The sequence below is a fragment of the Embiotoca jacksoni genome, unplaced genomic scaffold (genome assembly GCF_022577435.1).
Source record: "Embiotoca jacksoni isolate LCO1_2020_lvr unplaced genomic scaffold, fEmbJac1.0.p SCAF_11, whole genome shotgun sequence".
Taxonomy (NCBI): Eukaryota; Metazoa; Chordata; class Actinopteri; family Embiotocidae; genus Embiotoca; species Embiotoca jacksoni.
In genome coordinates this window covers 12,704,085-12,717,836 of record NW_027185241.1, presented here as the reverse complement: position 1 = coordinate 12,717,836, position 13,752 = coordinate 12,704,085, and the positions used below count along the sequence as shown (strand labels likewise).

The 13,752-nt window shown below is 39.3% G+C and overlaps 1 protein-coding gene across 1 annotated transcript; it reads right to left on the bottom strand.

The window, feature by feature from the left end:
* Window positions 1-429: 429 nt before the first annotated feature.
* irx1a (iroquois homeobox 1a) lies at window positions 430-5,294 on the bottom strand. Its single transcript, XM_069143211.1, has 4 exons — window positions 4,736-5,294; window positions 2,354-3,437; window positions 1,968-2,043; window positions 430-972 (listed from the first exon to the last, which is right to left on the bottom strand). Exons 1-4 carry the CDS (start codon window positions 4,976-4,978, stop codon window positions 897-899), a joined length of 1,479 nt encoding a protein of 492 aa, XP_068999312.1. The 5' UTR covers window positions 4,979-5,294; the 3' UTR covers window positions 430-896.
* Between the last annotated feature and the right edge of the window lie 8,458 nt (window positions 5,295-13,752).

Genomic DNA, 13,752 nt, shown 5'->3' with positions numbered 1-13,752 from the left:
TCCCCCAAAAAAGAAAATATTAATAATTTATCTCCGAATCGACTTCTCCCTCTGACAGATTAGATTTTAACCATTTGATTTTGTTTGGACTGGGCGTTCCCATATTATTACTTAATGACCTTCCCAGCTGCTCCTGTCCATTTTCTGTCACCAGCAACCATCTGGACACTTATTAGCACCTCAATGCATCCACGCTGCTTTCCTCCCAAACTTGAATAAAATTAAGCCTGGTTGCATGCAGACTGCCAATATTTTTTTTTTTTTGCCTCCCGTTCCCACCCATTAAAAAAAAAAAAAAAAAAAAAAATGGCAGCAGGCCTACGTTTTCTTCACAAATAATTAATGTATTTGCAATAATAATAATCATAATAATAATCATAATAATAATACAATCCACGTCGAAAAGAAATGTAGGCTGATGAGCTTGGCTTTTCTCTATAATTTCATTTAGTTTATTAGGCAAAATATACGATCTGGACAAATTCCTTCAACGTTTCCTATTTACAAATTTAAATCACTTGGTATTTACATTAAAGAAAGGACACCAAAAACACAAGATAGAGACAAATAATAATAATAATAATAATAATAATAATAATAAAGTAAAAAGCCTACCAAAATGTCCCAGCCTGCCTGGGCAAAGTGGAGAGAGAGAGAGAGAGAGAGAGTAACATTATAGGCGCGATTATAGGCTACACAACAATAGAGGAAGTAATCCATCCATCCACAGGATATTACCAAATTACGCCATTTGTTCTGTACCGACTGAATGCTACGCTGCATTATTATTTCCCATTGTCCTTTTTAGGGAGTGTCAAGTCCTTTTTTCTATTTTTGTTTTCTTTTTTTTTTTTTTTTTTTTTTTTTGTCAAGCTCGAAAAAAAAAAATGTCTTGATCAAGCCGAAGAGAGGGCAGTGAGGACCCGTTGCGTGGCGTCTTGTGGCCTCCTGGCGCTGGAAGGCTGAGAGGATCTGGATGAAGAATAATACAGAAGAGGTAGATAAATACCCCCGCCGTGTTTGGACAGCGGGTTTCAATATATATCTCAAGTGTCTGGCTGAACAGTTTTGATTAGAAACAGACTGCAGTTCTCCCTTTACAATTCCCCACTAAAATAATAATAATAATAATAATAATAATAATAATAATAATAATAATGACAATAAAACTAAATAATTTACCATCTCGAAAATATTTTACAATGTGGAAAAACAAAAAAAAGTGCAACCACTGTCAACAATAATAAATAATTTTCTGCCTGTTATTTCTATATGACTGTTGCACACAGAGAGGAGCTATTTCGTAATACTTGAAACAGAGGTAAACTTTTTTATTTTTTTTTATTTTGGGTAAGAGCGCTCCCCTGGGCTCCGGGTCTCCCATGGGTCTTTAGGGAAAGCACACAGCCCAGACAGAGCCCGTTTTACTCGGTGACTTGATAAGTAGCCACACTCTCCCCAGAGGGGAGGAATTAAAGGGGGTGTGGGATGGGAGTCAAGACCCCTGTCACCCGCAAGACAAACTGTATTTTTTTGTTTAAAATTTTTTTTTTTTATCTTTGTTTATTTTCTTTTGAAGTGTGATTCGTTTTTTTTGTTTTATATTAAAATAAGAAAATAAATAAATATTGCCAGAAATAAACTATATATTTATAAAGGATACCATAATTTGTTCAGTAGTTACATCCATGTTTGGCAACCCCTATAAGCATTTTAGTTTTTGAATAATTACTTATAATTTAATCATCATAGTCATGCTTAATTTAAATACATTTCTAATAGTTATTTAATCAGTGTTGTTAGTATTTTTTTTTACTGGAAAAATAAATGTCTGAATCTGTTGCTATATCTAGTAACACAATAACCCTCTCTTTTTTTTATTGACTTAATGTGTGGCTGTGAATGGTCATTTTCGTATGGCAACGTTTTCAACTGTCAACAAAAGCAAAAGTAAAAACGTGTCTCACCTGTCATGGATGGGTCGAAAGGAAGACTTCAGAGTCGGTGTTGGAGGTGAATCAGACCTTACACCGTTTTCATGGTCTAAAAGGAAACAAACCAATATGTGTCAGTGTCAGTGCTGCCATTCTGGATCAATGATAGGCTTATATGTATATCTAAATAAGAAACAGCCACGTGTTTTTGTATATCTTCGAGGACTTAATTTGCCTAATCGTGCGTGAATGCGTGTGCACAGTGCTTTGATAATATAATTGTAGCCCACGTGAAAAATAAAGAAAAAAACAGCCGTACGTTTCACTATTAAAATATAGCCTACATATGTGTCATATAAAATCCATAGCGCTTATATGCAATATCACTGCTTGTGCACGCGCACATATTGCCATCCTACCTATGTGTTTGGGACTGTGGGTCTCTGGTGGGGCCTTGCTGTCATTGCTGAGCGCTGCTGAAGCTGCTACCGGCGACACCACCACTGACGTCGGCTGCTGCTGCTGCTGCTGGGCTGGCACGTGGTGGTGGTGATGGTGCTGGTTTACTCCTAGAAACGATCTTACATTCAGCAGGGAGTTCTGGCCCAGGAAAGCCCCATTTGTCCAGTTGTGGAACTTTCCAATTTGACAAGTGTACAGTCCGTGACTGGGGAGGAAGGCCGGGTGGGTCTGGATCTGGTGGTGGGGCGCTGATGGGTGAGTGGTGGCTCCTGGGCCACAAGGAGACGTGGGTTTCTGAGAGGAACTGTCGGGACTAGTAGCGGTCTCTGCTAAAGACCATATTTTGGGCTTATTGTTAGACGGGAGAGGAAAGCTCCCAGGCCTGTCCGGAGACAAAACTCGCGTGGTGTTGTTGTTACCGTCCGCGTTCTCCTTACTCCCTGGGAGAACTGAAATTGCGCTCTTCGATTTTTCAAAGGCCTCGTGGGCCTGCAGGGCGAAGGCCCGTCTTTTCTCCAAGCTGTCCAACTCTCCAGCCGCACCGACACCGCCCCTGTGGTCCCTGCTCCCCTCCGTTGATTTATCGTCATCGTCCTCGTTGCTCTGATCCCCGTCGTTGTCGTCAATTTTGTCGATATCTATGCTCTCCAAATCAATCTCCTCCTCGTCTTCGTTTTTCTCCGTCTCGTCTCCGCTGCCGAACAAGTTCCCGTCCTCCCCGTCCTCTTTGCTCCTTCCCCAGGTCACCTTGTTCTCCTTCTTGAGCCTCCTCCTGGCGTTAGCGAACCAGGTGGAGACCTGCGTCAGCGTCATTTTGGTGATGATGGCCAGCATGATCTTCTCCCCCTTGGTCGGGTACGGGTTCTTCCTGTGCTCATTGAGCCAGGCTTTCAGGGTGCTGGTGCTCTCCCGGGTGGCGTTCTTGGGCCTGGCCGGGTCCCCGTACTGAAACTGGCCGTAGGGATAGAAGGCAGGAGATGTGTGGGCTGCGAAGCTGGCAGGATGAACGCCAGGACTGTCCTTCAGCTCATACTGTGATCCCTGGAAAATACAGGGTGTTGTGTTACTACAGTGACACCTCCAGTATAATCATTGATTTGTATAACAAAATGCATACTTTAAATGGTTTCGCAATGGACCTCGCATGCATTTTTACCCATTTTATGTATCTGCAATTCAAACACGTGTAAATGGCCTATATTAAAAAAAAAAAAAAAAAAAAAAAAAAAAAAAAAAAATCCAGGAGTTACAGTTGCACCTGACTCAGAGCTTTCCACAAATAAGCTTCTCAACTTGCAACATACCACATGCTAAGGCCTGTGGCACTTGCGACTGCACCGCTACTCCCTCAGAGGCGTTTCAATGGCAAATCATTTCCGCAGATCTCAGTATAGTGCGTAAACGAAGTGAGCAGGGCGAGAGAAAGTTTATTGTGCACACAGATGGCATGCAAATTGACAGCTTTATTGTGTACCTGCCAGACTCCCCCTCCACACTCCGACAAAAAGCATGTTTGAAGGCCTAAAGTTAAGTTTCTCTCAGCGCGTCACAGTTCAACTTTTGTGCCAAATTCAATCCCCTTGAGTCGGTTAGGTTTGCTTGTGACAGAGCTGTCAGGCTTCAAGTCGAGCAACGCTCATGCTTGTATTTTGGAAAACAGTTGTTGTTTTAAAGCTTAAGCAGAGCACTCGGTGTGTATGGGCCTGATGCAGCCAGCACGTTAACACACTGCAAGTTAATTATTATCACCAGGCGTGTTTTGACCCGATAAATGTCTGACAAGTCTTCATGTGGAGAAAGTTAAAATCCACGTGGATTTCAAAAAAAGATATACAAAGCCAACAATTTTTAAAACTCATTACACATTTATAGTTTAAGCTTTTTAGTCATGGCAGAGACTGTTTCTAACAATCTGATGAAAAATAATCTGGTCAGAAGGCTGGATAGAAACTTTTTTTTTTGTGGCCATGCTGAAGTGCAACTGTTTTTTTTTTTTGTTTTTTTTTTTCTTTCATTAAATAATCATGACTGTTGGCTGGTTTTGTTTACTTGTTTGCTTTACGGACGACGACAACAAATATGTCACACCTTTTTTTTTTTTTTGGTATTTTGCCTGTGGTCAAACTTTTCACTTTCCAGCCAAACAAACCACTTGAATCAAAGGAAATCTATCAAATATGTCAACATTAGAATATGACATGCTAAAATGCACATATGAATTATGTTGAGATGACTGCAGCCTTTTAGTTGTTTTGTTCAGGCAGCCGGTAGTTAAAGCATTGGACTAGTCTGCGCACCGTCACCCCATTCAAACAGAACAAAACAACATTCATTCTTACCATTTGTGAGAAAAGAGCCAAGTCCGCGCTGGTGTAAGGTAAGAAAGCGCTGTAGTTGTGTGCGTACGGGTTGGCGTACATGCCCAAAACCGATGTGACTGCCGCTGCGGTGGCGGACGGACTTCCCCCGATTTCGGTGCTCCCTCCCCGGGACGAAGGCGTAAGCACTCCCGGTCTCTCGCTCCCGTACACCGCCTGGGAAGCACTTAAGTACTGCGGGTAGCCTAGCTGGGGGAAAGACATCTCCACCGCCGAAATGCCGCACAGCTCTATCGTCCGACAAAACTGAGTACAAAAAAAAAAAAAGTGTGCGAGGTATACAAAAAAAAAAAAAAAAAAAAGAAAAAAAAAAAAATAACCCGAAGGAGTGAAGGCAAAGTGTTTAAGCCAAAGTCGCAGATACTACAGACATACAGTGGTATGCAGTCAAAACAAACCGCTCTTAAATCTCGGCTTCCTCTCTTTTCTCGCGCAAAGTCCGCTGCTGGATGTGATCTGATCAACAATTGCGCTCCGACTGACGCGCCTGGCCCTGAGGTCTCCAGGCTGATCTCTCAGATACAATTTGAAGTTGATGCTTTGATTGGCATCCCCTACTTGAGCCTGCAAGCTCCTCCTCGTTTGGAGAAATGTGGATAATGTGAATATAGAGTGAGCACATTGGCTGGGGCCTCCCTCTTTCTACCTCAACCCCCCCCCCCCCCCCACCCCCTCACCCCCCGCTACACCCCCCCTTCCTCTCTCTCTCTCTCTCTCTTTCTCTCTCTCTCCCTCCGTGTTTGGACTTATTGTATGTTAAATGTTCGAGCATTAGAGTCCATTCACCGAAGGCTTTGATTGTTGTATGACAACCTGTCTACACGATTTTACAGCTGTCCGACACAGGGGGAAGTAAACCCGTCAGAAGAAGGAACTTACTTTGAATAGATTTAAATTGTAATTAAAGGAGAAAAAGCCTCCGCAGAGGAATTAATATTTGGTAACAGGGTCTGCTGGTGTCTGTATTTAATTCGTAGTGACTAATTTTCTCTAAAAAGTATTTTCCTCGAAGTTGGATTCATTCGTTCTAGGAATAATAATGTTTTCCAAAATTGATGTAGCCTACTTATTAGAGACACAACGCTTTATGATGATGGGGCATTTTCACGGAAATGTTTTAATGAAGTAATTAATTAAAAAATAAATAAATCAAATCTTGCATTTCAGCAATGCAACTGTGATATGCATTTCAAAAAAATAAATAAATAAGATGCTTTTCCACCCCAAAAAGTAAAGAAAATCCATGCAATTTTCTCCATGTGATTTATTAATCATGGATGTTTTTATTTACTTCTGTTTTGGTTTACCTATTTGATTTGTTCATAAAGGTTTAATCAGCCATCCGTCCTCCACCCCCACCCGTCCTCCCTCTCTCCCTCCTTTCTTACTCACTTTCCATCTGCGTGCCTGTGTGTGGACTTAAACCAGATTGTTGTTGTCCTTTGTAACAACAGAGCCACTTCACGTTTCCTTAGCTTTGAGTGAAAAGGAATGAGGAAAAGCCAGGGACAAGCCAAACCCCGAGACACCAGGCTGTGAAGTCTGCACAGTCCCTGTGCGCGCCACAAAATGTTACCCGTGTACTTTTAGGCTCTAATTTAATTAAAATTACGTGCCAACAGTTTCAACACATACAACCCACCCACCCCCCAAACCCCCCCCCCCCCCAAAAAAAAAGAAAAAAAAAAGTGAGAATGAAGACAATTTAATTGTCATAGTTCAGAAGGCTGCTTAGTGTGACTGTGACTTTTTCCTCCCGAAAAACTCGAATTTAGCGGGGGTTTTTTAAATGTGTATTTTATTTTTTTCTTAAATATCAACGGATTTAAAAAGAATATAATTCCACACAGTTAAAATGAAAAAAAAAATATATATATATATCTGATGCTATAGTTTTGGTCACCTCCTCTTGAACTGCTTATCCAATTTCCAGCTCACAAACAGAAAAAAAAAATGGTCGGACGCTAACCTCTGCTCAGCTGTCCACTCCTGACACAGCCATGTGGCACACGGGAGGGAGGCTGCTCGTATCCGAACTGTTCTATTTGATTTGATTCTCACATCAACCCACCTCCCGAGTCAAAAGGGTGTATTCTGTAGATCTAGATTTAATGCCTTAACGACTGAAGCCCAAGAAGTCAGTAGATTTTGATCTGCACCAGATGGCTCCGAGTGGATATTGCCGAGCGCCGAGGATCTGTTAAAAATATCTGAGGGGCACTGATGGTAATCTGGGTAACACATCAGAAAGGAGGGGAGGAATGGCAATTGTGATAACCCGCTGGAGATGTGTGCAGGGGGCTAAATATGATGGCTGTGGTGGGCTGGTGGAGGGGGAGACTGGAAATATCCCTAAAGAGAAATGAAACAGACAAACGTGAGAAAAAAAAATGAAATCAACTTGATGTTTAAATATTTAATAAAAGAAAACGTAAAGATGGGTCTACTACTACTACTAATTATAATAATGGTACAAAAAAACCACTGATGACATTAATAATAATAATGATTATTATTATAAAAAATTAAATTATATAACGGTGACTATATGTTCTTTTTTTTTCCTAGAAAGTCATTTTAATTAATTTTCTCAAAACATGTTTTTTTTTTTAATTGAATTAGGTAAACAATGACACGTGTTGAGGGCAATAAACCATCACTGTTAACCGATTTATTGAGTCATGTTAAACTCTCATTACCACCACAAGCTCTTCAGTCTCAACCCAGAGACAGAGAGAAAGGAGGAGGAAGAATGGAGGGAGACAGCACAAAAAACAACTTTGTTCCGGATCCTCTCGCCTTCCATTCCCTTATAAATCTCGTCTGCATCACGTTCATTTCTAATGCAGCTCCTCGGAAACAGCAGGGCTTTCAACCATCTGTATCTGTCGCTGTACGTATGCCGTGTATGCGCCTTGATGCACGCACGCGCGTGCGTGCGCATGCACACGTGCACACCGTCACAACGATTTTTGAATGCTCTCTCTCTCTTTGAAAAAAATAAAAAAATAAAAAAGAAAGAAAATCCCCAGGCTTCTCCTATCAGATAGCTTTATCATGTAAATCTACAGGAGGCTCTTCATAAGCTGCTATGCCTTAATGGCCACATTCTAATAAGTCACTCAGGTAGTCCATAAGTGCTTTTATTTAACAGCCTGCAGTGTGTTCCACATTGAAAATGTTCTGTCACCAATTTCATCTTTACATTTATATGTTTTAGATAGGCCTACCTGCCTTCTGTAAAAAAACTATGAATCCATCCATTAATAATATTATATACATGTTCAATATTATTGATGTGTGTTTTAATGTAAAATGCATTGGAAGCTCAGCTACAGCCACCTTAACTGTCACCTAAGAAATAATAATAATTATAAAAAAAAAGATCAAAGCTCAGCTACATCCACCTTAACTGTCACCTAAGAAATAATAAGAATAAAAAAAAGATCAAAGGATGGTGAACTCTCTCTCTCTCTCTCTCCCAGATAGCCTTCAGAGATACAACCTCTAATGTTATTAACAGGAACATAATCTCAGTTACTCAGCTGGAGAATAGAAACCTCTGTCATTACTCATATCCAAGGTATAAATAATAGAAACAAGTGAGTAGTATACCCTCTGTACATTTTGATATTGCACATACTCCAGATATTGGATAATGACAACACAAACACTTGAGGTATTCAGTGGAAAAAGCAAAAACAAAGAACAACAATACAAATTAAAAAAAAATAAAATAAAAAAAACAATACCCGGTTGTACATACAATTATAAAGTTAACTATATTTCACAAAGTTTTTTATATGAGAACCTATATGGTGGCAGTGCTTTACAAACTGTATCCATCAACATTTACTTTTATGATTGTTGTTTTTTTAAACAAGCTGTATGCATGACACTCATCCTCAAACTCAAAACAGACCTGTAACAAATAACTGCAGCTGTAGTCTTAATTCCATGATATGTATTTGTAAAAAAAAAAGTATTCTCTTAACTTTTTATTCAAATGTCAGCCACAGAAGTCTGTATTAAAAAATAAAAAGCCTGTAGTACTTGAACGTGAAAGCTTCTGTCATTTATAGTTTTTAAAACTCAGCTAGTGTAGTCTTGTAATTTTTCCCTCTAGTTTAATTAAAATCTCGATATTGTTGAACTCGGGTCTCTGGGACCGACGCCAACAGGTAGACCTGAATGACTCCACTAGAAGTCAAAGAGAGTGAACCTGCATTACAATAACATCGGTTATGTTGACAGTTGGTTACTACCGCAGAGGTCAAGGGTGCCTCTGTGAACTAATAACTGTGGTGAAAGATACTCCTTTCCTGCCTCTGGGAGTGCCAAAGTTGAGGAAAGGTTAAGAATCCACAGAATGTTCCTTTTGTGCCTTTCTCGCAGATTATCAAATTAAGTGTCGAAACCAAAACTCCCTTTCCCCCTGAAGTGAGGAGATTAGATGAATATCATTGATATTAATGGATCATCGCAACTGTTCGACGTCTTCCGTTTAATATCGCATGCAAGCGTGTATACACACTCACGCATTGGTTCTAGTATACTCCCTGAAATGCGTCAGAGCAACTAAACTATTCAGCTGTGGGTTAGAGTCGGAGGACCACTGTGAGACATTTGATACACAGACAACTGCACCACACCTATAGGTAAGGAAACTAGGAATTTCCTGGATAATAAAAGAGGTCTATTCTGGGTCTTAGAAGGTCAAGACGTTATGCACTTGACAGCTAAACAGTCGGAGGGCTGGTGTTCCCCCAGTTTTGACGTGACAATGAGGTTCTGGGCTTGAAATCCTGCCAAATTTCAAGGTGCTTTGCAGCACTTAGGTTCATTATAGCTCCTGACAGTTTAGCCCTGCAAATAATACACAAGTACACGTATATGTATTGGATCGCAAAGATTTCCCAGTAGGTGTGCATTTGAATTAATAGTTTTTTGCATATCTTATGTCTGTGTAATGACCTTCCTCTAACTTGATTCAACCATGATTTATGATGCTCAAAACACAACTGTAATTTTGCAACTGTTATCATTACAGATCTCTTTTTTAGAGGGATTTTTTTGAAAGGAAAGAGCTCCACGTGGCGTTTGTCTGCATCAAATTAACTCGGCGAAAGAGTTCAGAGAGATTTGTACGAGTGCCAATAGTTAGAAGTTGCTGCTGTTAAAGTAACATGACTGTTTAAATGAGTGGCTACTGATTTGTAGTTAAATAAACACGATACCATTTGTGGTTTTGTTCTACCGTATGTCACGCAAATGTACAACACTGTCCCCTTGAAGTGATATTTATATACCACTCTGTTTTGTCAATTGTGTAGGCATATAGGAAATAGTAGTACATATAGGAAATGTACAAAGTGCAGAACACCACAAATTGAGAACTGACAAAGTCACACAAGTTCACATTTAAGCAACAAAATACCTTTACTTGAGGTCAAGAAAAGGTCATGGTTTTGATAAATATTCATAAAGTAAATGTGTCCTGTCTCGTGCTTCAAGTAAACACATTTTATCTACACCAGGACCTCAAGTGCTGTGAGCTGAACACAATTATTATTTTACATTTTTTTATGCTGTAGTTGCAAAAACAAATATTGTGATATGTTCTGTATTGTGGCAAGCATTTTACTTACATGTCAATTTTTTTTTTTTTTTTTCCTCAACCAGATACATTAATTACAAACCTTACCTCAATATGTTGATAAAAACATAGTCCACAAAAGGTGCATTTCAGGCAGCTCATATTCAGCAACTATTTGTTAAATTCAACAGTGAGGAGCTACTGCAGCAAGAACACCACTACCGCCACTGCTGCTGAGGGTATAATAAATACAGAAACAAGACCAAGAAGGTGTTACCTCATTATGATGAAGTATTGTCATGATTAAGCGCCTCATCCAAATAAGAAAACACTTATCCTGCACTGAGGCAAAGTTACAGGGAAAACACAATACTTCATTATTGTTGACAAGTTACTTTTAACTCGTTCTGGCTTCTAACTGCATACCATAAAACAAGACAACAGCCAAGGAGCTGACTTCTTTCCTCCCAAGGGCATTCTCAGGGGTGGGTAATGAACGGGTGGGCCCAGATTTTGATGTGGTTAGGGGCCAAAGGGAAAGAAATGTGAGAAGGGGTGTTAATTGTTTTGGCTCTTTGCTGGGGAAACATATCAACATTAGATCTAATGGAGGTTAAAGACTCTCATTGCCATAGGGGCTGGAGCTAATGAATAGCTATAGCTAGCCAAGAGGAGAGAGAAAAAGCGAGGGATGCAGCAAGAGAGGAGGAAGACGAGGATGCAGCATTTACTGGCCTTTGAAAGGCTTTAACTGCTCTGAGCCGAGTGTTTTATTGCTCTACTGACCTGAGAGGATTAACATTAAGAACTCATGAAAGTATTTTTATATGAAATATATATATATATATATATATATATTTTTCTTTTTCAAATAGGACATCTAAAATTGTAAGCACAACTATTTGCTGATGTGAGAGCCATCAAGGACAACTTCAAGCACACATTTCAAGACCAAAGGATTTCACAGTCTCCTAATTCAAAGTGATATTATCATTTTAATTTACCTTTATTGAATATGAACACGCTCTACTATAAAACCTGTTGCAGTTTGATTCACAAATACTGTACAAGTCAGCATACATTTGATCACACCAGTGACGACTGCATAAGCCAATTAACCATTTTGGCAATTCACAGACTAATTCCATTACTTGGTATTTTAACTTCTCCATGAATAATAAATAAAATTCTACTGAGCCAACAGGCTGCAAGCTACAGACTCCCAGTCTGCATTATATGTGCATATCTGCACAATTCAGTTGCAGATGTATGCAAAGTATAGAAAACGTGTAAGATGTACCAAAAAAGAAAAGTATTTGGACAAAGAGAGCAGCGATATCAAAGTCCTTGTTTTGTCCCACATATAATGTTATGCTAAATCTGAGTGAGGGAGACTCAAACATTGGTTTGAAACACCAGCTTAGAAATATTCATAAGACTTAGTCTCCCATTTCAGATGTTTATTTGCTGCCTCAGAAATAGTGAAAACATTTTTTTAAATCGGAGCATGCAAATCTGCTTTCAGATGATACAATTCCCACGTTTATTTATGAACAGAGTTAATTGAATTTTAAGGAACGGCCTTCTTGGGGAAAAAAATATTTTTTACACTGAAGTATTCTTTTGAAATTACACTCTTTGATAGTGGTGTAAAGGATAGACTTATAGATAAAATGATCAACAGACAGCATGACAAATGGAATTTTAATGAGGCTGTTTATTTCATCTGTTATCATGTGATGCTTTTTGCTTTGGTGTGCCTTTGTTCTAACTATTGATAGTAGTTGAAACCTGCTGTTTTTATGTTGCTGGACATGCTCCCCAGGACGCCTCGGCCTCTCACTCTTTACTACACTGGCATCACCTTGATCACTGATCAGACTGACTCTGTTTCTGTAGCTTTGGGGTTTAACTTCCTGGAGTGTTTAATTGGTTATAAACACACAAGTCTAAAAAAAGCTGGAGGAAAAAAAACAAGTCAAACTCTTTAGATATTGCTTTCTACTGTGATTGCTGACTGGAAACAGATATTTTATTTGCAGTTTGTTGTAGGAAGTTTGGATTTAATGCTCTTTTCATTTCCGCAAGTCCACATTTATCATTATGTTAGTGGTCTACTAACTTTCCAGCAGCATATGTGAGTAGTATTTGTTCCAGGTTATTGTTTTTGACATCTGCAGCACCACAGTTCGGATTCAAATTATTGATGCCATCATTGCTCCTGAGTAAAGGCTAACCGTTGGTCCCACCCTCGAGCCTTGGGTATTATGGGGTCACAGATGAAAACAGCAGTCTGTCAAATTCACTTATGTAGGAACGACTTATAGACACAGTGGTCCGAGGAGAGGAGGAGGATGTTAGAGTGGAAAGACTAGAAAAAAAAAAGAAAAGAAAGAGAGGTTACCAATAGAGTTTACAGGTTATTGATGTATTAGATCAGGTCTTTGTATCTCAGATTAGATTTTCCCATGTGAGTATAGACAAACATGGATTATTCTTCTTTATTTAGAAGACCATGACAAACCCAGACAAGAGCTAAACAACAACAACAACAAAAAAAGGAAGTAGAGCCCAGAGTATAAAACCTGAGTGGAGTCATTCACTGATTGTTATTGTAAGTCATGGGGGGAAAAAAAACAAATCAACGGGGAACATACTGACCTCACAATTTAGTTTAATCGCATTGCGTTCAAACTTGCTTCACTATGAAACTTGGTATATGCACCAAGCTGTGGTATTTTGTGTCAGGTTCAAGTGGCAGTCCATCATGATGTCACCCATTGGTTTGTGAACCAGCCCTTCATGGCTTTCATTGATATTGCGCTTGTAGGCACTTCAACGTTGGATTCACTTTTTAGGCCTGCAGACGATGTACATTTTCATATAGTCAGGTTCATTTTTTTTTTTTTTTTCAATATAGCCAGTATGAACACAATGGGTTGAACAATGATTTCTTCATGTTTTTTTTATTTTTTTAAAGAACGGACATTAAAAGCACATCTACTTGATTTAAGTGACACCATGTTTAGTATGCAGTCACTCTACTGCCAACAGCTGTTAGCTTAACTTACAATGACTAGAAACAGGGGGACAATGGCTAACCTCACTCTGTTCAAGTCCCACACAGATCCACAATATTTCTGTGTACCATTTGGCTTTTCACAGATTGGAACGCACATATAACATGGTGTAGAAGTGTCGGTAGGTTAATATGAATACAATAAAATAAAATACTTATTTTTTTGTGGTGGCTCATGATGGGAAAATGCATCAAAAGTCCCCCAAAAAAGTCTGGATAAACAATCCTGTGTCAGTGGACTGTTAATTTGTTTATTCCAAGTCCCTGGAAAACATATGACATGTGGAATCTCATGTTGGGCAG

Bases quoted from the DNA above. Each gene is read 5' to 3' on its own strand.
- irx1a (XM_069143211.1), bottom strand. From the start codon at position 4,978: ATGTCTTTCCCCCAGCTAGGCTACCCGCAGTACTTAAGTGCTTCCCAG. The intron at 2,044-2,353 runs GTAGGATGGCAA...GTTTCCTTTTAG, and splicing joins CCACAGTCCCAAACACATAG to ACCATGAAAACGGTGTAAGG. The intron at 973-1,967 runs GTGAGACACGTT...TTCTTCATCCAG, and splicing joins TTTCGACCCATCCATGACAG to ATCCTCTCAGCCTTCCAGCG.